Source organism: Eptesicus fuscus, chromosome 14 (assembly GCF_027574615.1).
Source record: "Eptesicus fuscus isolate TK198812 chromosome 14, DD_ASM_mEF_20220401, whole genome shotgun sequence".
NCBI classification, from domain to species: domain Eukaryota; kingdom Metazoa; phylum Chordata; class Mammalia; order Chiroptera; family Vespertilionidae; genus Eptesicus; species Eptesicus fuscus.
Window position 1 is genome coordinate 48,359,521 of NC_072486.1, and position 22,557 is coordinate 48,382,077.

Below are 22,557 nucleotides of genomic sequence, written 5' to 3' on the forward strand. Positions count from 1 at the left end.
AAAGGCAGGATATGCATGGTAGAGTCAGACTCTATACTTCAAAGTCTGGTTTGTGCAGGAAATCTCAGGTGACAGGAAAAGCAGCTCAGGACTTTCCAGGGGGAAGTGATCAGGGGGCTGGTGAGAAGCCACATATGCCCTACTTGCAAGGAAGGAAACAGGGCCAGAGCTTAAGCATTATTGGGGACAACAGAGGCATCATATATATTTTTACACTCATTGAAATGTTGGCACTTTGAAGACAACGCTGATGAAATTTTCCATATCTTATTTTGATAATAAGAGTCTAGAACTAAATGGTTCATTTTTATCTACTTTCTCTATTCTTTCTAGAAACCTTTTTGGATCTCCCTTATCAGTCTTAATGTCCACACATATTCGGTTTCTTTTGGATTCGAGAGGTGTTGCTTGATACCTATCCCTCTGTCTACCTTTGTCAACTGCTCTATGCACAACTCAGTTCCCATGCTCTGCACAAGGGTCCCCAGAGGACAATCTGAGGCTGCATTCATGTCCTTCATCTTTCTCAAAGAGCTATTGCAGCTCCTAGATGCCACCTCTGAGACATCCTCCCTACCTATTTTTAGATAGCTGACCCACTGCACTAGCCCCCCTTTCTATCCAAAGGAAGTGTAGTATTGTGGTTAAACCCAGCATTAGCTTGTCTCTGTTCCTCCCATTCACTGCTTATTAATTGTGTGGTCTTAGGCAAGTGCATAACCTAAACCTTGATTCAGGGCAGTGAAACTGTTCTGTATGATACAATAATGGTAGGATATAATGGTAGGATAATAAGGATATTTAATTTGACTTAAAACTGGTAACTACTTTATAGGATCATTGTGAGGACTGCATGAAGAAACATGGACAAAATGCTTAGGGGTACGTGGTGTTAGGGAAGCCTCAGTAAAGGCCCAGAGCTGTCCAACATGGAATGGCACTGCCTGGGAACCAGCGTTCCTGGGCAAATTCCTTTCCTGGGGCTGCTGTTATAAAATACCAGAAACTGGGTGGTTTTAAACAACAGAAATTTATTTTCTCACAGTTCTAGAGGCTAGAAATCTAAAATCACATTGTCTTCAAGGTCACACTTTTCCTCCTTCTTACATGGCATTCTCCTTGCGTGTATTTTTTCAGTTCTCTTCTCTGTGTGTCTGTCTCTGTGTCTCTGCTTGTCTTACAAGGATAGCAGTCATATAGGGGTAGGGCCCACCCTAATGAACTCATCTTACATCGGCAAAGACCTTGTCCAAATAAGATCACACTCACAAATGCTAGGGTTAGGACTTCCACACATCTTTTTAGGGGACATAATCTAACCCATAACAACAGGGAGGAGATTCCCTCTCCATCCCTCCCTCAATTGTTCCGAATATAGAATACTTGCCCAAATCCTTAACCTGATTCCCATGTTTTAGTTTTTCAGTACCAAATATAATACTTCAGGTGCGGTCTGACCAATGCTTGTTGTAAACCCTTGAGAAAAGTAATATTCAGAGTATTTTATTTTTATTGTGTATTTTGGTAGTCACATCACTGAGGCTGCATATTGACCTTGGAGTAAATTATAACAAGCTGAATTTTACATACCTTTTTTTAAAATGTGTTTTTATTGATTTTTAGAAAGAGAGGAAGGAAGAGGAAGGGAGGCAGGTACAGAGAGAGAGAGATAGAGAGAGATGGAGAGAGATGGAGAGAGATGGAGAGAGAGAGAGAAAGAGTGAGTTTTGATGCTCGACTTATTTATGCATGCATTTGTTGATTCTTATATGTGCCCTGACCTGGGATTGAACCTGCAACCTTGGCATATAGGGACGATGCTCTAACCAACTGAGCTACCCTGCCAGGGCCTGACTTTGAATTATTAGTGGTTTGGGACACAGTCAACACAAATCAATATATATATTTAGAAATGAGAAGGCTGCTCTAACAAGAAAGATTGGCTGTTTCATATCATGTTTTTCTTTCACTCACCGCATCCCTAATTTATTTTCCTTTTGTCTTCATTTTCTTTTCAATATTTGTAATTTGCATTGACATACATAATTAAAATGTAACAACAATTAAATGTGATTATTGCAATGCTTTCTATACTAGAATATATACTATGGATAGTCTGCAATGGGGATAATTTGTATGTGGCTAATTGGGATTTGACAGGATCCTTCTTAATTTCCTCTGAAGGGTTTTCTTTCTCTGGAAGGGTTTATAAGTTCTCTTTGATTTGCAAAATGTGCATTGTTAAGTGTCACCCCTATGTCCTAGTATTACTTTGTATCCACACTAATGAATTCCCCTCCCATACTTGGGTTATATCTCTGTGAACAGTAGTCACTCAATCAACATCTGTTGAATAAATCCACCTCCTTCCTTGTGGACTTGACCCATTGCTCCCTCTTTATTAGGCTTGTAAGTTTCTGATGAACAGAAGCCTAAGAAAATAAATATTGCATAAAATATGAATCTTTACAAAATTCTATGGGTTGATATTATTATTCTCATTTTATAGATGGAGAAAATCCTATTTAATAAAAGCCTAATATGCTAAGTGTTCGGTTGTCTGTTCAACCAATCAAAGTGTAATATGCTAATGATATACTAAGGCCACTCAACCGCTCACTATGATGTGCACTGACCACCAGGGGGCAGATGCTCCGACTGATAGGTTAGCTTGCTGCTGGGGTCTGGCCGATCAAGACTGAGTGAGACAGGCCAGACATGTCCTGGAGCCCTCTCGCAGTACCTCCCCAGCTGGCCAACCTCCCTTATCCCTCCCCGGCCCCAGTTGAGCACCGATGGGGTCCCTTGACCTGGCCTGCACCCTCTCGCAATCCGGGACCCCTCGGGGGATGTCGGAGAGCTGGTTTCAGACTGATCCCGTAAGCCAGGCAGAGGGACCCACTGGTTCACGAATTCATGCACTGGGCCTCTAGTAAAGTAATAAAAGTTAAGTAACTTCCAAAGTCATACAGCTAATAAACAGAAAAGGTGGCATAATTTTATTTTTATTGTCATCAGTACCAGCAGAGTGCATAATGGAAACTAAGTCAATAATTAGTTAAATGAATGAAAGAAATATAATACTAGAAAAAGCTATTGTATAATTGACTCTTGCATCAAAGCCTGTTAGAAATAGGATATTTTTCATGCGATGCAGTAAGCTGACCAAAATATCTCCCAAATAATAATAATAGAAATAAGAACATGCTCATTATTTCCCAGGCATTGTCCTTGCTAGGAAACTTCACTGCTAATGGAGTTGAGGCTGTCTGAATCTTGAGCAGTTTAACTGGCTGCAAAGAGCAGATTGAGGCCAGATTAAGAATGGCCTGAAGGCAGGCTAATGGCTTCTGCCATAAAAAACGAGGTTATTACAATTGCAAATCCCATAATGCCCATAATATCCTCTTTTGTTCATTAGTTTTTGTGAAAATAAGACAATGGATAAAGCCTTCATTTTCTAGTCATTTCTCTGCCTATCAATTAAAATAAAAAAGATAGGAGTGAGAACAGGTATGTGAAATAGTAATGTTGAGGGAATCAAGATGTCTTTTTAAAATCTAACTTTCAGCAGGAGGCATTAGCATTAAAGCTACCCACCCACCTTGTGTTTCTGAGGATCCCTGAGAAAGGTCTGGCATAGCCCCAATGCCTGGCAGGGACTCAAACATGGGCTGAATGATTGGATGTGTAAATGAATGTTTCTAAGTTTCTAAAATTCTTATCATCATCAATATATTCATCCACTTGAAGGAGAGCCAATCACAGGTAAGAAGAGGCAACCAATCCTCACTGGTCAAGAGCACCATAAATCAAAGGTAGGCCCTGCACAGGCTTGAAGCTACCAGCAATTGATTGAGGGGCAGGGGAATGATGGTGTTGGCCACAAGGTTATTTTTATGAACATCTTTTTTATGTTTTCTACAAGGCTATTCTATGTCAACTTTTACTCTATACCAATATGAGACAGAAAAAAAAAAGTTTTGTGGAGTCTTTTCCATAATAGAAAGTAGATCTGCTAATTTCCTATTGCTGTCATAGTAAATTACCACAGATGAAGTGGTTTAAAACAAGGCAGTTATTATCTTCTAGTTCTACAGATTACAACTCCAATGTGGGTCTTCCAGACTAACATCGAGGTATTGTCAGGATGAATTTCTTTCTGGCGCTTCTGTGGGAGAAACCATTTCCTTGCCTTTTCCAGCCTTTACAGGATGTCTACATTTCTTGGGTTACGGACCCACTTCCTCATCTTCAAAGACGGCAGCTCTCTGATCCTTCGTCCTTCCTCAGATTTCTTTCTGACCTTCTGGGAAAGGTTCTCCATTTCAGTAATCTCCTGAATTAAGGGTTTTAGCTTTAATCACATCTGCAAAGTCCCTTATGCCATGGAAGGTAACATATTCACAGATTCTAGCTGTTAAGATGTGAACTTCTGTAGGGACCACTTCCTGCCTACCAGTGCTGACCAAGATAGGTGGGAAAGTACTATTATCTATGTTTATCTCTGAATTTTCTAAACATCCTGTATATCCATCTCAATCACTCATCTTCCTGCATAAAGAGAAACTTTTTTCATGATAATATCAGTAGTCTAATACACATGCTTCCATAAATTAATAAAATTATTATATATCACATATAGTATAAATATATATTTAATATGTATGTGTAAATGTATAAGTTTGAATTGAATCATGAAGGTAATAGGAAGTTCTTGAAGGGGTGTGAGCCAGATATTCAAAATTCTATTTTGAAGAATTTACAGTGGGAACAGGCACTGTTAGTTGCTCCCTAATGCTCATTTCCTCCTTCTTCTTTGGTAACAGAACTTTGATTTTTAGTGAGGCATAGTCATGCCCAGTTAAAGGCTACAGAATCCAGCCATCTTTACAGGTAAATGTGGTCATGCAACCAAGTTCCAGCTAATATATGTACACGGAAGTAGTAAATAAAGTCATTTCCGGAGAGAGAATTCATGCTTTCTTTACCCTCTTCTCTTTCACCTGGAATGTGAATGTGATGACTGGAGCTCTAGAAGCCTTATTGGATCCCAAGGATGTGGTGAAACCCTAAAAATGCCAGAGCAGATTGCCAGCAAGAGCATGGGATCCTTTTACAAAAAGGGAAATAAACTTTCCTTTTCTCTAAACCACTCTTATTTTATACTAAAGGCCCGGTGCATGAAATTTGTGCACTTGGGGGGGACGTCCCTCAGTCTGGCCTGCGCCCTCTCCCAGTCCAGGAGCCCTGGGGGAATGTCTGACTGACGGCTTAGTGTGCCTAAGCCGTCAGTTGGACATCCTTAGCATTGCCACAGAGGCGGGAGAGGCTCCCACCACTGCCGCTGTGCTCACCAGCCGTGAGCCTGGCTTCTGGCTAAGCGGCGCTCCCCCTGTGGGAGTACACTGACCAACAGGGGGCAGCTCCTGCGTTGAGTGTCTGCCCCCTGGTGGTCAGCACGCATCATAGTGACCGGTCATTCCACCATTCGGTCATTTGCATATTAGCCTTTTATTATGTAGGATTATGTGCAGTTCAACCTAACATGAAATCAGTGATTCTCAACCTTGGCTACATCCTTGAAATCTCAAGAGTTTGCAAAATCCAGGGTGGCCAGACCTGATCCCAAGATTTTGATTTCGTTACTCTGGAGCAGGGTCTCATGATCAGTCATTTTTAACACTTCCTAGATGATTCTTATTTATAGGAAAACAGACAGTGCTAATCACAACGATAAAGTTGTAGGAAGGGGATGGAGGGAGAGCTTCGAGGTTGGAAGTTATTGTGGAAAGCTTTTGCAATACTGCCTGGAACTTAGATTTAGAACAAAAAGAAAAGAAAACTAAGAAGGCGACATAGGTAAACACCTGAACTTACTGCCGTGCACAACCACATCAAAATTACAACTAAAAGACTAAACGAATATCATCCAGAACCACGGGAAGGCTGGGTGAATGGAAATTCTACAACTAGAAGGAAAGAGAAAAGTGCATTGAGTCCAGTAGGAGATGTGGAAGTATGAAGTGTGGAGATACGGAAGCGCGTGAGACAGGGGCCGGCAACTGGGTACACTGTTGTCTTTTTCAATCAGGAGGGAGATACAAGCTCACGACTGCTCTGAACTCCAATTCCGGGTGAGATTCTGGGGACCCAGACTCATAAGGAGAGAAACTGGACTGTCTGACATCAGAACTCGGGTGGCATGGTCTCAGAAGTGCTTGCAATGATCATTGTTCCTGCATGGTGCTGCGGGACACAGAGACCCGGGGGCCTCTTCAGGGCAGGGCTGACGGGCAGCCATTGCTGTTTGCTCCACCCTGGTGATTCCCTGAGACCCTGCCCCACCCAATTTACAACCCCACCCAAGCTGTGCACAGAGGCTTTTGCATATGAATGGCCTGGCCTTTTGCAATCTAAAACCTAAGAAACTGCAGCTGGGTCAGAGAGCCCCAGAGCTTCCAAAAGAAGGCCCAAGGCTCCGCAGCAGTTTGCACTGCTTCACAGCTGGGCCTCATCTGGGCACCTCCAAACCCCAAACAAAGAGGAGGAATCTGCAGATCTCTCTGTAGCTCCTACTGGGTGGCCTCAGGCAGTGGCTGACTTTGCACCTCCTTGGAGATCCAAGACCCAGTGTACCCAGTGGTCAGAATGAGAACATCAATATTACAACTCTTCACATCCATAAGAGACACACTCAGGGGGCAGACTCAGTGAGTGCCAAAGCCCCAATGAAGCAAGTCTTGCCCCATAAGGGTGTCTCCAACACAGAAGTTCCCCCATCATAGACACAACTGGTCCTCACAGCCAATTGGCCTGGAGGTCAATTCCTCCTAGTGATACCAATAGCAATCAAGGCTTAACTACAACAAGACTGTGCACACAGCCCACAAAGGGGTGCACCAAGAATGTCCAACTCTGGTAATTAGGGAGGCTGAGCCACTGGGCCCTATAGGACATCTAGCACACAAAGCCACTCTACCAACACAGGGAAGCAGCCAAAATGCGGAGACAAAGAAACAGGTCACAAATGAAAGAAACGGAGGAAAGCAAATGACTGGATATAGAGTTCAAAACCACGGTTATAAGGTTACTCAAGAATCTTCTAGAAACCTCTGAGAAATATAGTGAGACCCTCAAGGATATGAAAAAGGACCAATTAGAAATTAACCATATACTGACTGAAATAAAGAATAATATACAGAGATCCAACAGCAGAATAGAGGATACCAATAATCAAGTCAAAGATTTGAAATACAAAGAAGCTAAAAACACCCAATTGGAAAAGCAAAAAGAAAAAAGAATCCAAAAGTATGAAGACAGTGTAAGGAGCCTCTGGGACAACTTCAAGCATACCAACATCTGAATTATAGGGATGCCAGAAGAAGAGAGAGAGCAAGATATTGAAAACCTATTTGAAGAAATAATGACAGAAAACGTCCCCTAACTGGTGAAAGAAATAGACTTACAAGTCCAGGAAGCACAGAGAACCCCAAACAAAAGGAATCCAAAGAGGACCACAACAAGACGCATCATAATTAAAATGCCAAGGGCAAAAGACAAAGAGAGAATCTTCAAAGCAGCAAGAGAAAAACAGTTAGTTACCTACAAGGGAGTACCCATACGACTGTCAGCTGATTTCTCAACAGAAATGATGCAGGCCAGAAGGGAGTGGAAAGAAATATTCAAAGTGATGAATAGCAAGAACCTACAAACAAAATTACTCTACCCAGCAAAGCTATCATTTAGAATTGAAGGTCAGATAAAGAGCTTCACAGATAAGAAAAAGCTAAAGGAGTTCATCACCGCCAAACCAGTATTATATGAAATGCTGAAGGGTATTCTTTAAGAAGAGGAGGAAGAAGAAAAAGGTAAAGATAAAAATTATGAACAACTAAGTGACAATAATACATATCTATCAACAAGTGAATCTAAAAATCAAGTGAATAAAAAATCTGATGAACAGAATAAACTGGTGAATATAATAGAATCAGGGGCATAGAAAGGGAGTGGACTGACAATTCTCAGGGGGAAAGGGGTGTGGGGGGTGTGGGAAGAGACTGGACAAAAATCGTATACCTATGGCCGAGGACAGTGGGGAGGGAGGTAAGGATAGGGGGTGGGGTGGGAAACCAGATGGAGGGGAGCTATGGGTGGAACAAAGAGGAACAACTGTAATAATCTGAACAATAAAGATCTATTAAAAAAAAAAAAAAAAGAAAGAAAAGCCAGATGACAGAGGGCCAGGGGTTTGAGAAAGTAGAGGTGGCTGGTGTGGTATGGAATGTGACGATGAGTTTCAGGTGTGTTGATTTAATCTTTTGTGGGACACAAGATAAACAAACAGACTGCCTCATGTGTGGTATCCCCCGTGACCCACAATTATAAAGTGCTTCAAAACTGCTTCCTCAGCACTTTGCTTTTTAATTTGATCCTTTATTCCCATGATTGATTTTTAGGGAGAATGCAACCCCCCGCCCCCGCCTCCAGAAAACATAATAGACCTCCCTCTTTTCATAGCATGTGGGGGAGAAGAACGCTGATGGGAAATGAACTGTGCTTTCTCATAAAGCTTTCTTGGATCTTTGTTCTGTTTTTCTCAACATCACTAATCTATTCTGTTCAAGTCCATTTAGCATTCTGCTGGTAGGTTGTATCTATTTCGGGAACCCGCTGCATGCGCTGAACATTTGGCAGCCTCACACCTGATTAATCCCTCTCTCTTTCCTGTCATCAATATTATTTAGGGGCAGCGGTCAAACCATATTGACACTTTGCTGACATCTTCTCCGGTGCCCAATTACCTTTCTGTCATGATACAGTCTATGAGGTGACAGGAAGATTCTATGCTGTGCCAAATAAGTTGGCACCAAAATATCCCTGAGACAGATCATAATGTATCATTTTTATGCTTCTTCTGAAACTAGAAAAGACATTTTCCTATCCCCATTGCCAATGGGTCTTTTAACTCCCTGAGATGCTTTGTATCTTAAGCTATCTATCTAGCACCTGCCTAGGTCAGTCTTGCTGGTGTTTCGTGTTTCATGTCCCAATTCCTAATGACAGAGCAGAGCCTTGCCTTCGGCTCTGAGCCCTGACCCACATATTGAAAAGTAGTTGCCCTTCTAAATGAGCTTAGCTGCTAGACTTTCGAGAAATAGACTATTTAGACACAACTTTACAGTAGAGAAAGTCTGGCTGGTAATCGTTGGTAGAGTAAGTATAAGGTGTACTAGTAAAGTATATGAGGCCTTGGAACCTTCCTGAAATCTGCTCTGGCATGGCTCTGAGACTGAAACACATGCATAGGAGCTAAATAGAATTAAAATAAATTTTTTTTTGGTTAATCTTCACCATCTGAGGATATTCTTGCCATTGATTTTTATAGAGAGTGGAAGGGGAGGGAAAGAGGAGGAGATAGATAGATAGATAGATAGATAGATAGATAGATAGATAGATAGATAAACATGGATGTGAGAGAGACTCATTGATTGGTTGCCTCCTGCATGAGGCTGGGGATTGAACCTACAACCCAGGCATATGCCCTTGATTGGGGATCGAACGTGTGACCTTTTGATGTGTGGGCTGACACTCTAACGAATGAACAACACTGACCAAAGCTCTTTTTTCTTAAACAAAATTTAACTTAATGAAGATATCCTTCATTAGATCAAAAAAGCATCTAAAAAAGAAATGTATCACTAGCTATTCATTTTAATATTTTATTTCACACATGCATACACACCTTTATTTGAGTATCGACTATTGTTTTGGTCAGTTTAGCACCCAGAAGAGTATGCCTCCTAATTGATGTCAGTACTCCTCATAATCTCACACGTCTATAACAGGCATGATGAACAAGACCACTGAATTATTCACCCTGAGTTATGTTGGGAGGTAAAGAATCCTCAAAGCATTAAGAGCACAAACATGAGTTTCACAGTATTCAGATCAATGAGAATAAAACACACACATTATTTTCACATGGCTATTCAGCCAATGGCAGGATGTTTTCAGGTGTGGTCTGAAACTCATGTCAGTATTGGGGTAAGCAGAATCAAGAATGCAGATGCCTTTTATGGTTGCTGAAAATGATTCTTCTATCTGCCTTTTCTTAAGAGAACAGCTTAATGTGGTTGTGTTAGGTGACAGGATGCCTATGGGAGCCCTTGCTCTTTTATTTTAGCTTCCTAACGTATTTTAAATTTTTAAAAATTGAACAGGTTATATGTAATCATGGCAGAAAACTGAAAGGATAAGTAAGAGGTATGATGGGATAAAGACAGTTTCCCATAAGATCCCTCATTCTTAGTCCACTGTGCTAACTAGTATGAGTCCTTTATTTTGTGCATTTTCCAAAAATTATCTATCCATATATAAGGGCAATGCATCTATAGGCATTTTTTAAAAACAGACTTGTATCAAAATACTTTCCTTCAATTTGCCTTTTGCCTTTCACCTTGGCCATCCGTCCATGCAAGCATTTGTGTATATGTCTCATTCCTTTCACCACCAAATTACAGTAAATTTATCTCATCCTCTATTAATAGACATTTCTACTTGGGTTTGTTTGGTTTTGACTGCCACGAAAAATGGAAAATAAAGTCTTAGTATTTATATTTGTTTGTATTATTTAAAAGAGTAACTGCCATGTAGCAAAGGGTTCAGTCAAAGAATTTATGAGTTAAATTTTGGATAGCAATTTCCAAGTTGTCCTTTAAAAAGGTGGCTTCCATGACTTCTCCCCTGATGAGGAAAGATTATGAAATAAAACTGGACTGATGTTGTCACTGCATACATTGGGTCATACTGCTGTCACATAGCAGGTGTCACCTCAGCCTAAACCCTGACTTGGAAAAACATATCCAACAAACCCAAGTACCCAGGTTGGGCTACTAGGTTGGCCTGTTTCAGGCCACAGTGATTGACACAGCTCTTTCTGTCTTAAGCTAAGAATTTTCTCCTAAAAAGAAATCAATATTTAATTTCTGAATCACCCTGAGAAACAAATATCCCTCCTCTGGGAATTGAGGTAGGGTTTGGGATGGGGTGGAAGGACTTGCTCTTCCTCTGGCTCTGGGGGAGGTCCCAGTTTAGATCCAAATGTTCAAGGGTGCCTGAGGAACATCCTTAGTGAGAGCTGGTCTGATGTCTGGGGCAAGGATTGCTGGGAGCTAGGCAGGGACTCAGGGATCAGAGTCCTGCTTGTGGTCTCTAAGATGGCTATTTAGGTAGCAGAGGTACGTTGCTCTCAGTGCCAAATTTCTGTAAGCCCCAAGCCTTCAGCAGAGTCTCAGTGAAAGACAGAATGAGGTTTCCACTGTGCTGGGCATGACTGGGGAGCCCTCTCCCCTCCATGGCAGCATCAGTGATGGTCACAGACTGAGACAGCAGCCACAGCCAACAGAACAAGGATCTCACAGGAAACAGCCTCAGCAGCAGGGTTGACAACAGGGCACCCAGGTAAGAAGGTCAGCGTGAAAGGATTGAGAAGTTCTTCTTGAACACCTCTGAGGTTGCACCCAGGAAACCATGAGATAACTTGTGGTGTGCATGGGTGTGTGTAGTGTGAGGTGGGCTTACTGGACATAGTAACAACAATTAAAAATATATGTTATAGTGGAAGATAGATGTGTGTTTCCGCTTATGAGTATCCTCTCATTTAAACCACTGATCTATCAGATAATGTAGGTGTTGTTATTATTTCAATTTCATGCTGAGGTAACAGAGCTTTTGTAACGTGTTCAAGGTCATTGAGCTGGCAAGCAACACAGCTAGGATTACAAACCAGGTTATATTTAGAAAATAATTTGAAATTTGAACCTATTTACAATAAAATTACTTTTAATATAAAATCAAAACAAGAGATTTAAAGAAATCAGGAATACCAAAGAGTTGAGTAAGGTAGATATTAAAAATAAAATGGTATACTCATGTTCACAGCGGCATTATTCACAATGACTAAATGTGGAGGCCACCCAAGTGTCTATCGATGGATGAACAAATTAACAAAATGTGGTATACACATAAATGGAATATTATTCAGTCTTAAAAATGAAGGAGATTCTGACACAGGCTACAGCATAGAATAACCTTGAGGGCTTTATGCTAAGTGAAATGAGCCAGTCACACACATACACACACACACACACACACACACACACACACACACACGCAAAATATACTGTTTGATTCCATTTTATAAGGTACTAAGCAGTCAAATTCAGAGAAAAAAGAAGAATGGTGGGTGCCAGGGGCTGGGGAAGGGAGCAGTGGAGAGTTATTGATTAACCAGAGGCCCGGTGCACAAAATTCGTGTGGGGGGAGGGGGCGGTCCCTCAGCCCAGCCTGCATCCTCTCCAATCCGGGACCCCTCAGGAGATGTCCGACTGTCCCTCACAATCTGGGACTGCTGGCTTCCAACTGCTCGCCTGCCTGCCTGCCTGATTGCCACTAACCCCTCTGCCTGCCTGCCTGATTGCCCCTAATCACCTCTGCCTGCCTGCTTGATCACCCCTAATTGCTCCCCTGCTGGCCTGATCGCTCCTAACCACCTCTGCCTCACCCCGCACCCGGGACCCAGGATTCCCTCCTCCGGCCAGCCACAGGCACCCAGGACCCGGGCTGGCATCATCCGAGCTGGCCTCACCCGAGCTGGCCGCAACCACAGGAGACCATGGGCGGGCAGCTTTGCCCGGGTCACAGCCACAGGCACTAGTGCCTGGGACCATGGGGCGGGCAGCTTGTTCCTCTCCCGGGCCACAAGCACAGGTGCAGCCGTTGGCACCCAGGACTGTGGGGCAGGAGGCTTGTTCCTCTTCCGGGCTGTAGGTGCAGCTGCTGGTGCCCAGGACCGTGGGATGGGTGGCTTGTCCCTGTCCCGGGCTGCAGGGGCAGCTGCTGGTGCCCAGGACCGCGGGGCAGGTGGCTTGTCCCTCTCCCAGGCCGCAGAGCCAGCCACTGGCACCTGGGACCATGGGGTGCACGGTTTGTCCCTTTCCTGGGCTGTAGCCTGGCTGGTCCCCATTCCTCTCTCCTCTCTCGCGAGCTCATTGGTGCCTGGCTGGTCCCCATTCCTCTTTCATGAGCTCATTTGTGCCTGGCTGGTCTCCATACCTCTCTCTTGAGTGTCTGAGCTGTTATGGTATGACAGCGTAAGGGCATGATGACCATTTGCATATTAGCTCTTTATTATTATAGATGGGGACAGAGTTACAGTTTTGCAAGATGAAAAGAGTACTGGAGATGGAGGGAGTGATGGTTGCACAATAAAATGAATGTACTTAATAACAGTGAACTATACACTTTAAAATGCTAAGACAGTAAATATTTTGTTATAAAAATTGGAAAAATTGTACTGTATGTAGTGCATATGTTAAAAAATTTTACAGCGTTTACATTTGCTGTGTAATATCCAAACATGAACATGAAGTCTGCCTGCCCCAGGTTTGAATCTCGGCTCTACCACATGTTAGCTGTGTGACCTGAGGGAACGAAATCTCTTTGGGGCTTAATGTCCTCATGTGTAAAATGAGGACAAAACAATATCTTCATTGATGGTCAATGTGTTTAAAATGACACAATACATTTAAGCACTTACATTAGTGCCTGGCATGTAATTAACATGCAGTTAAGTGTTCACTATTATTATTTGAACAATATGATAAATGAGAACACACATATAAGTGTTTCACTTTGAGCAAAAGTCAACATGTTTCATGGAAAAATGTTATTAATAAGGTTAGATGAAATTGTTTAAAAACAATAAAAAATATTATTTTTCAAAATATTGAAAATATTTAGGAGCTAGTTGTTAGAGAGTAGACTGGCCCAATCACAAGAACGTTTCTGGTTGGATATACTGCAGAGGTTTGACTGCCTTCAAACCTTGGACATGGATTGTTTTTGGCCTAGGAAGAAAAGCCCTATAGACAAGCCAATCCCATTCAGGGTCAATGAAATAGGGCACACAGGGGAAGCATTTAACCTTTTTAATATTGGGTTGGGAACTGCTCACTAATGGGGACACTGTGCTAATGGATTTTCACCTCACTAATTTCCCCCTATGAATGTGCTCATCTTGGCCAGGACACAACCATCCAGAAATTCTACAAGGAGAGAAGGGCACTCCAGCTATGAGTGGATGCTTTCACTGGTAATTCCATTTCGGTATTGCTAATTTCAGATGCGATGATATAGCTCATTGAGTCAGGCGACAAGAGACTAGGAATTACCCAGTGGTGGGCACTTAGCTGAGACCGAGCCTCGCTTAATTAGCATCCTGGCACTGTAGGTGGGAATATTTTCTATAACTATGAATAGTAAATTACAAATGTTAAATCATATTCAATCTCAGAAGTAACTGTTCAAAACTTCTCACAGCATAGATAATCAGGCAATTCTTGAGATGCTTCTCATTCTAACCAGCTATTGCCTCTTTGCTGTGAGACACGCTGAGCTACAACCTCATTTATCTGAGCCTATTTCTGTGTATTTAACTCCAGCAAAGTAGATGCGTAATCTTAAGTTTTCGAGTTCTTTAGAAAAGAGCATATAACATGTGGTCTACTGATTAAGTTTATATTTAAAACTTACATTTAGTTAAAGTATTATATTCATAAATCATAAAAATTAAACCAACATGAATAGTCTTCCATGATCATGATATTGTAGAAAACCGCTGGACTGGAAGTTTGGAAACCTGGGTCTTAGTCTTCTCTTTGCTTATCATTTTTTAGAAAGTAACATAATTTTTGGAAAGTAATTTTATTTTTCCTGGGGCCTAATTTATGCATCTGTAATTTTAAAAATTTTTAATGATTTTAGCTAGAGTTCCATTCAACATTAAATAATAAAAATAATACTAGAGGCCTGATGCACAAATTTGTGCATACATGGGGTCCCTCAGCTTAGCCAGCGATTGATCAGGGCCGATCAGGGCTGTGGGAGGTTGGCCAGCAGGGGGAGGGGCCGAGTGGTGTTGGCTGTGGGAGTGCACTGACCACCAGAGGGCAGCTCCTGTATTGAACATCTGCCCCTTGGTGGTCAGTGAGCATCATAGTGACCAGTAGTTCAGATGTTTGGTCATCCGATCGCTTAGGCTTTTATATATATGTATAGATAACAACAAATATGGTTTCACATATATGGATTTCCCCTGGATTTCTGTACTAGATTTTCCTTTCCTCTTCACAGTGGTAGGACAAAAAAACTTGAATAGTGGTGATTATGGGGGCACATGCTCTGGGTTCCTGGACAATGGACCAGCTGGGGAGTGCTCCCCACTCCTAGTCAAGGAAGTTGTACCCAAAGTGGCTTTCTAAAGAGGCCTGGCTCACTCCTTGTTCCAGGACTCCCAGACAATGCTGGAGATAGCCAACCCCTACGCCAGCTGTCTGGTGCCCTAAGAGAGAGCTGCTCTCCTTGCACTATGCGAAGTGGGAGAAGCAAAGGGTTCCTTGGAACATACATACTTGATGTATTCAGCATAATAGCCTGGCTCCAGACTCTCTCTCTGAGGGTTGATGGCACTGGGGTCCTGTACCTTCTCTTCCCTTGTTGACCCCTGATTTGTAAGGTTCTCCAATAAAGCCTATTCTCCAATGCTGCCATGGAATAATTTGACCTGAGACCTGCTGCATAGCAGGTGGAGAACAGAAAGAGACATACTTTTCAGTCTGTTTTCATTCCTTAAGATTCATTTGGAATCATTAAGAATCACAATGAGAATTACATAATTAAGAATTGCAAACAGCAATGCATCTCATACTGCACAATTTATATAATGTTTTCATATTCTATATTCTATGTAATTCTCACAAAAATCTGACAAACCAAGATTTATTTTTATTACGCAGACAACAAATCTTTGTTTCAGATTGGTTAAAAGCCTCCCCCTGTAATAGAAAATCTGGCGTGGATATCAAGTCTGCCAGCTCCAAGTCTTGCTTTCTCCACTGCTCCTGACAGTATTGGAACACACCTCTAGAATAAGATGACCAGAGTTCCCGCTTTTGGCGGGACAGTCCTGATTTTTAACAATTTGTCCCACGTCCCATGGCACTTTAAAAAAGTCCTGATTTTTGAAAAGAATGCATGACAAGCTAGGGAACGGCAGGAGAACGGGAAGGGAATATACGGTTTTCAGTGGCCATGTGGCTATTTAGCCAGGATATGAGTTTTATATTATTTTTGTTAATTTTATAATGTTAAACTTTAATAATAGCAAATAATTGTTGAGAACTGATTATCGAGAACTGCTTATCAAAGTTTGCATTGTTGATTAGTTGTTAGAATTCGACCACCATTGTTTGGACTTAATGCACAATGGCATTTTTTGGGATTGGCAACGACGAAAACATTTTGTAACTGTCTCTCAGATGATACACATCGTACTGCGTGCTAGTAAGCTAGTTAAACAAGTGATGTCATTACAAATCAGCTATTCAGATAATTTAGGTAAGTAATTTATTTATTTATTTCATAAACTAGCTTTCCCGTTGCAGGAAAAATCCTGCAATAGGATTTCCTGCTGCACTCTACCCCGCCTCCGCCCCGCCCTGTCCCCCGCCTCACCTTCTCCTCCAGCCCGCCCGTGTTTCCCTTCGCCCCCCTGGCCCCGCCTCCGCTCTGCCCTTGTCCCCCGCCCCGCCTTCTCCTCCAGCCCGCCCTCGTTTCCCTTCGCCCCCACCCCCACCTCCGCCCCGCCCTTGTCACCCGCCCCGCCTTCTCCTCCAGCCCGCCCGCGTTTCCCTTCACCCCCGGCCCCGCCTCTGCCCCGCCCTTCTCCTCCCCCCTGGCTTGCTTGCTTCTTCGAAGCTTTACTCCCTTCTGCAGCTCTTGGCTTCTTTGGACTCTGTCTTGATATGCAAATTAGCCGCCATCTTTGTTGGGGTAATTTGCATACTCGTCCTGATTGGTTGGTGGGCGTGGCTTGGCTGGTGGGCGTGGCTTAGGTGTAGCGAAGGTGTGGTCAATTTGCATATTTGTCTATTATTAGATTAGATACATAAATTTTCTTGAATATAGCAGACAGTACTCGTATTATTTATATTTTATAGTGGTGGCAAAAAGTCTAGCGCTGGCCTTGAAAGTGACACTTAGGACTTACGTTACGGCAAATTCAGAGGAAAAATAATACAAGTTAGTATTGTTATTATTTAGAAAGAAATATAGGATTAAAATAATTTTAAAAATATAGTTACTTTATAACAATCAAATTAATTTAATTTATAAACTAACAATAAAATATGTTCATGTAATTATGTACCTACTTACTGTGTTTTTAAGCAATATATATATAATAATTTATAATATAATTTTAAATTATTTTTTTAAGATTTTTAACATAAGGAGTAAGAAAAGAGGATGCAAATTCAACGATGATCTAAGAAGTGAATTTCCTTTTATTAAAAACCCCAAAAGCGATTACAATATAGACTAAATTTTTAATCAAGAAACCCCCCCCCCCCCCCCCCGGGTTGAAACCGGTTTGGCTCAGTGGATAGAGCATAGGCCTGCAGACTCAAGGGTCTCAGGTCCGATTCAGGTCAAGGGCATGTACCTTGGTTGCGGGCACATCCCCAGCAGGGGGTGTGCAAGAGGCAGCTGATGGATGTTTCTCTCTCATCGATGTTTCTAACTCTCTATCCCTCTCTCTTCCTCTCTGTAAAAAAATCAATAAAATATATTAACCCCCCCCTCCGCCCGGTCCATGGTGTCCCGCTTTATCAATGTTAAAATCTGGTCACCTTACTCTAGAACCAACTATTCATTGCAACATATTGAAAGCATCCACAGAGTGGGCCCTTTGCCAGGTGCTGGTGAATTCAAAGACTGATAAGGCATCACTAAAAGCTTTCTTTCTTATGCCAGAGAGGGAAGATAATTTTATTAGCTATTTATTAGAAACATATTCATTATACTTTTCCATTTGCTCACAATAGAATGCCTCTATTATGAAACATTAGACACATTTTATAAAAGCGAAGGGGTGGGGATGTGTTATATGTGACTCAGCCAGAAGGAAACAATACATTGGCAGTGTCCAAGTCGCTGAGGAACTGAAAAGTTATGATCCAATCAGATCCTGCCGGAGGGGTGTGTGCGTGCGTGAGGCTGCTTCTCATCTGTGATCTCAACTCAGGTGTGTTCTTGAAAATGTTTTCAGGTGCAAATACATTTCTCTAAAATCTACACTTCTTATTGGCAATCCCACTAATGGTGTCCCTATGAGTTTAGACATGACGTGATACTGGTGCCTCCAATTTAATATTTTCAAAGTTGCTCTCATCATCTTCCTAGGCCTGATATGCGACCTTGCTTCCACTCCATTCCCGTCGGGCACCTATCCAGTCTCCTCTCTCTCTTCATGAATCATCATAACTATCAAGTCCTTCAGATACTACTTCCAAAATATCTCATATATATTTCTTCTTCTCCATGGTCTTGCCTCTGATGCCTTTCAAGGCCTATCACGACACCCTCCTTCTCCCCTCCTGCCTCTCCCATCAAGCCTCCTCCAAAGGGCTCACTGAAGATAAATACAAACTCTTATCACCCTAAAAAGAATCAAAGTTCTAATGGTATACTTCCTACATGCTCAGCCCTACTGTGGTTCTCCTTTCTTCTTCACATCACATTCCAGAGCTAGTGTACAGACAGTTCCTCAAAGTGATCATGCTTATTAATACCTCTACTCCAAGACCACATTTTGAGGGAGAGTGTGGCTGGAAAACTCTTCACTATCAAGCATCACTCTCTGTAAGGGCTTTCCTACCTCATCCCTCCACTCCCTCTGTTAGGCTTGAAATTTCTTCCACTGGCTTTGTTGTTATCCTGCAATCTCTTCATCAGAGCACTGATTGTACTGCATTGTCTATGGGTTTCCCCCCACTAGTTTTTGAGCATGTTGAGGACAAAGAGCATGCTCTATTTGTCATGGAATCCTCAGCACTTAGCACGATGTCTGGCCAAAACGAACTTCAGTTGAATGTATGCACCAGATGTCCCTTTTCATTAATATCTCAACTTTCCTCTGTGGTAGGACAAAGAATTGAATGTGAGGTGCCAGGACATTGAACCACCTGGGACAGAGCTCACACTTGTAGTCAGGAAGGCTGCACCCAACGTCAGCTTTCCAACAGGGCTGTGAGTCAATGTTGAACAGACAAATAAGGGTCTTGGAACTTGCTTAAGAACACACAACTATAAAAGTGTCAACAGACCATAAGCCAGAGCAGTTCTTGTTATTGTCATTCACGGTTTTATCTCACCCCTAGATGAATCCCTGGCACAGAAATCAATCAATATTTGTTGAGTTAATGATTGACAGAATGAATGATTGACTGACAATATGAATGAAAAAGTTAACTTCATTCAACTGTCCTTCTGATTCCACTTTCCCGAATCCCAGTCTTTGTATAGATGTATAGATGTGTATGTGCACATACATCTTTTAAGCATAATTACAAATTGAATATCATGATTTTCTCTTTACTAGGCACCACAATTAAAGAATAATGATAGCTATTTAAATACATACACAGAAATTCTAAGCCACTGCAATATATAGCCTCAGTAATCCATTTACTAAAAAATAAAAAAATGTGGCTTTTGAAATATAGGTTGACATCCTACCAAACAATCTATTAACTTTATAATCAGAATTAGTTTTCAGTTAGCTGTTTGAATAAACTTGTAAATTGCCTTCTAAATAGTGTAAAACAGAGGCGAGGGCATCCTGTCAAGTGAAAAAACGCAAGGCTGTGCTCGGTGCTGCCTCCAGAGGCCAGAAGGGAACAGAGAGGGCCTCTCCCTGTCTCTGAAGCTGTGAGAAGCAGGTGCCTGCTGCCTGTGTGCCTCTGGGAAGAACCTTACTTAGGTTTGTGTTCTTCCACCTGAACTTCCGGGGCCTTTTTCACACGGAATGACAGCTGATTTTATCTTTAAAACTGACACAAACCTTGCCATTCACTGTGAAGTAGGACAAAAGCCAACAGAAGGATGAAAGAGACCCAAACTAGATCTTTCTCAAACTGATTTCTATTAGAGTTACACACAGTTCAAAGCATGAAAGAAAAGTAGAGCAGCCAGCACTACTGCTGAAGACAAGAGCAAAGAACGATTTTCCCTCCCCTCCCACACCCCATTTTTTTGTGTGTGCAGCCACTGAAAGCAAACATTGCAGGAGGTGGACGTAGTCACCGTGGGCAACCGTTTACAGTGTATGCTCTCACCTGCTGCACATGGGCTTCATTGTTCCAAAGCACCTTGTATAACGTTCACCGCCCGCTACATGGCTCATTATTTTCCTCTCTGGATAATGTATGGACACTTCAGTTATGTGAATGTCTATTTCTAAATGCACACCCTTGAAGTGCTGACCTCTCTCTGCTTTTATGTTTTTCAAAATGCTCTTGACATTTGTCAACTGGATGAGTTCCAAACTTTCTTAACCTATTATCTTATTACTAGAGGCCCAGTGCACAAAATTTGTGCACTGGGGGGAATGTCCCTCAGCCCAGCCTGCACCCTCTCCAATCTGGGACCCCTTGGCAGTCAGACATAACTCTCACAATCTGGGACTGCTGGCTCCCAACCGCTTTCACCTGCCTGCCTGCCTGATCAGCCCCTAACTGCTTCTGCCTGACAGCCTGATCACTCCCTAACCACTTCCCTGCCAGCCTGATTGATGCCTAACTGCTCCCCTGCTGGCCCAATCGCCCCCAACTGCCCTCCCCTGCCGGCCTGGTCGCCCCAACTGCCCTCCCCTGCCGGCCTGGTCGCCCTAACTGCCCTCCCCTGCTGGCCTGATTGCCCACAACTGTCCTCCCCTGCCGGCCATCTTGTGGCAGCCATCTTGTGACCACATGTGGGCAGCCTTCTTATGTAAGGGTGTGATGGTCAATTTGCATATTACTTCTTTATTATATAGGATTCCAGCACATTTCAAACTTACTTTCTCTCTAATTAGTGTGACCGAGAAGCACAAGGCAGGGCGAGCTCGCATGCCGTGCCCACACTCACCACTGCTTGTAGTCCGCGTCACAGTTACAATAGTATTTGGGGTCTGTGCAGTTGCGCTCGATGCCGCAGGCACATTTCTGAATCCCAGGCCCAGAGCCTCCCCAGTAGTAGTGCTTCTCATTGGCTTTGCCAACCCACCAGGTGTAAGGACTTCCATCTGCAAGAAAGGGGAGAGGCACATTGAGATAGGAATAGGAATGGGTCATGATACTATCTCACTTCCCCCTCCTTCCCCAGGAGCAGTGTTGCTCTCTGATAGACTGAACATCACTTACCCCTCTTAAAAGTAAATGCATTCCCATGATAGGAATATTTAATTAAAAACAGCAAAGGGGATTGCAAGCTCAAGTTTTCCCAGCAAGATATGGGTACTGTCCTTCGTTTTGGAAACTAGGGGACACTGACATGCCTGGTGGGGAGAGGAAACACCTGGAGAAGTGGAGTTAATGGCTGGCCTGGTAAGAAGCTCCCTTGCTCTGTCTGAACCTCAAATAATCAGTGAGAGGATATATCTCAGAACATCAGTTCCATCTTGGATTATTTCTCCTAGTGACTAGAACAATCCAACAGTGTTAAGTGTTTCATTACAGAGAGTGATGGCAAATTGTACAAACCAAAGGAGCTGGCTCAGTATTCTTCATAAAAATCAGTAAAGGAAGCAAGATAATTAGAAGCCTCTCCTTTAGCATGAGGCTGAGAAATGTGCTACAGGGGAAATGGAGAGGGGAGCCAGCTGATTCCCACCAGCATCTTCTGGGAGTAGAAGCCCAGCAGAGGAAGTCTCCTTGCAAAGTTGCTTGGACCAGGGATGTTCCAGCAGGAGCCCTAAGCTCTGCATGGGATCCAGGCTCTGAGCTCATCTCACATGGCACACCCTCAGTTCCCTTTTGGGAGGGGGTCTTACTATACACCAGGACAGGATCCAAAAGGATAATATGCAATGACATTTTCTTTATTAACTTCAAGGAGGTGACATACTATAGTGACCAGGTAAGAGTAGCCCAATTTCCCATTTCTTCCCCCTACCTCCCCACCTATTTCTTAAATCAAAATACTTTTAGTCTTATATACCTAATGGTCCCAGTTAGGACGAGGCAAAATCAATACTATTTTGTTTTCCTTCCTGGGAAAAGAAGTTAAGCGCAAAATCTATTCCCGAACTGTTTGCACATCTGCTGTGTGCAGAAGAATGCCAATCAGACAAATATAATCCAGGGAAAGAGCAAATTGTATACTTTGTTATTAGCACTGGCTAATATGGTTAAATTAAGTCACTATTATCAAAATAAATTATTAATTTGGTGTATATTTTGTGTTCAGCAAGAAGAGAAGGATTCAATTTGCTGTGACCAGAGAATGGCCTTCTTCCAGCGCTATGCTAATGAAGTTGTATTTTTTGCTTTACTAATCATTATTTACCTGTTAATTGGCTTTGGGGGAAAGCAGTTCAAGGCGAAAAAAATGAAAATATTTTTTAAAGACAAGAATAGGAAGTAGTTAGAAAAGAAATAATTTACCTAGTGCCAAGAG

The 22,557-nt window shown here is 42.5% G+C and overlaps 1 protein-coding gene across 1 annotated transcript in view; it reads right to left on the reverse strand.

The window, feature by feature from the left end:
* Positions 1 to 22,557, reverse strand: part of CNTNAP2 (contactin associated protein 2) — a 1,332,959-nt gene that overhangs the window by 377,615 nt on the left and 932,787 nt on the right. Inside the window, exon 14 of the mRNA XM_054726631.1 lies at positions 21,028 to 21,184. Coding sequence (XP_054582606.1) covers positions 21,028 to 21,184 — 157 coding nt within the window. The remainder of the gene's footprint in view (positions 1 to 21,027; positions 21,185 to 22,557) is intronic.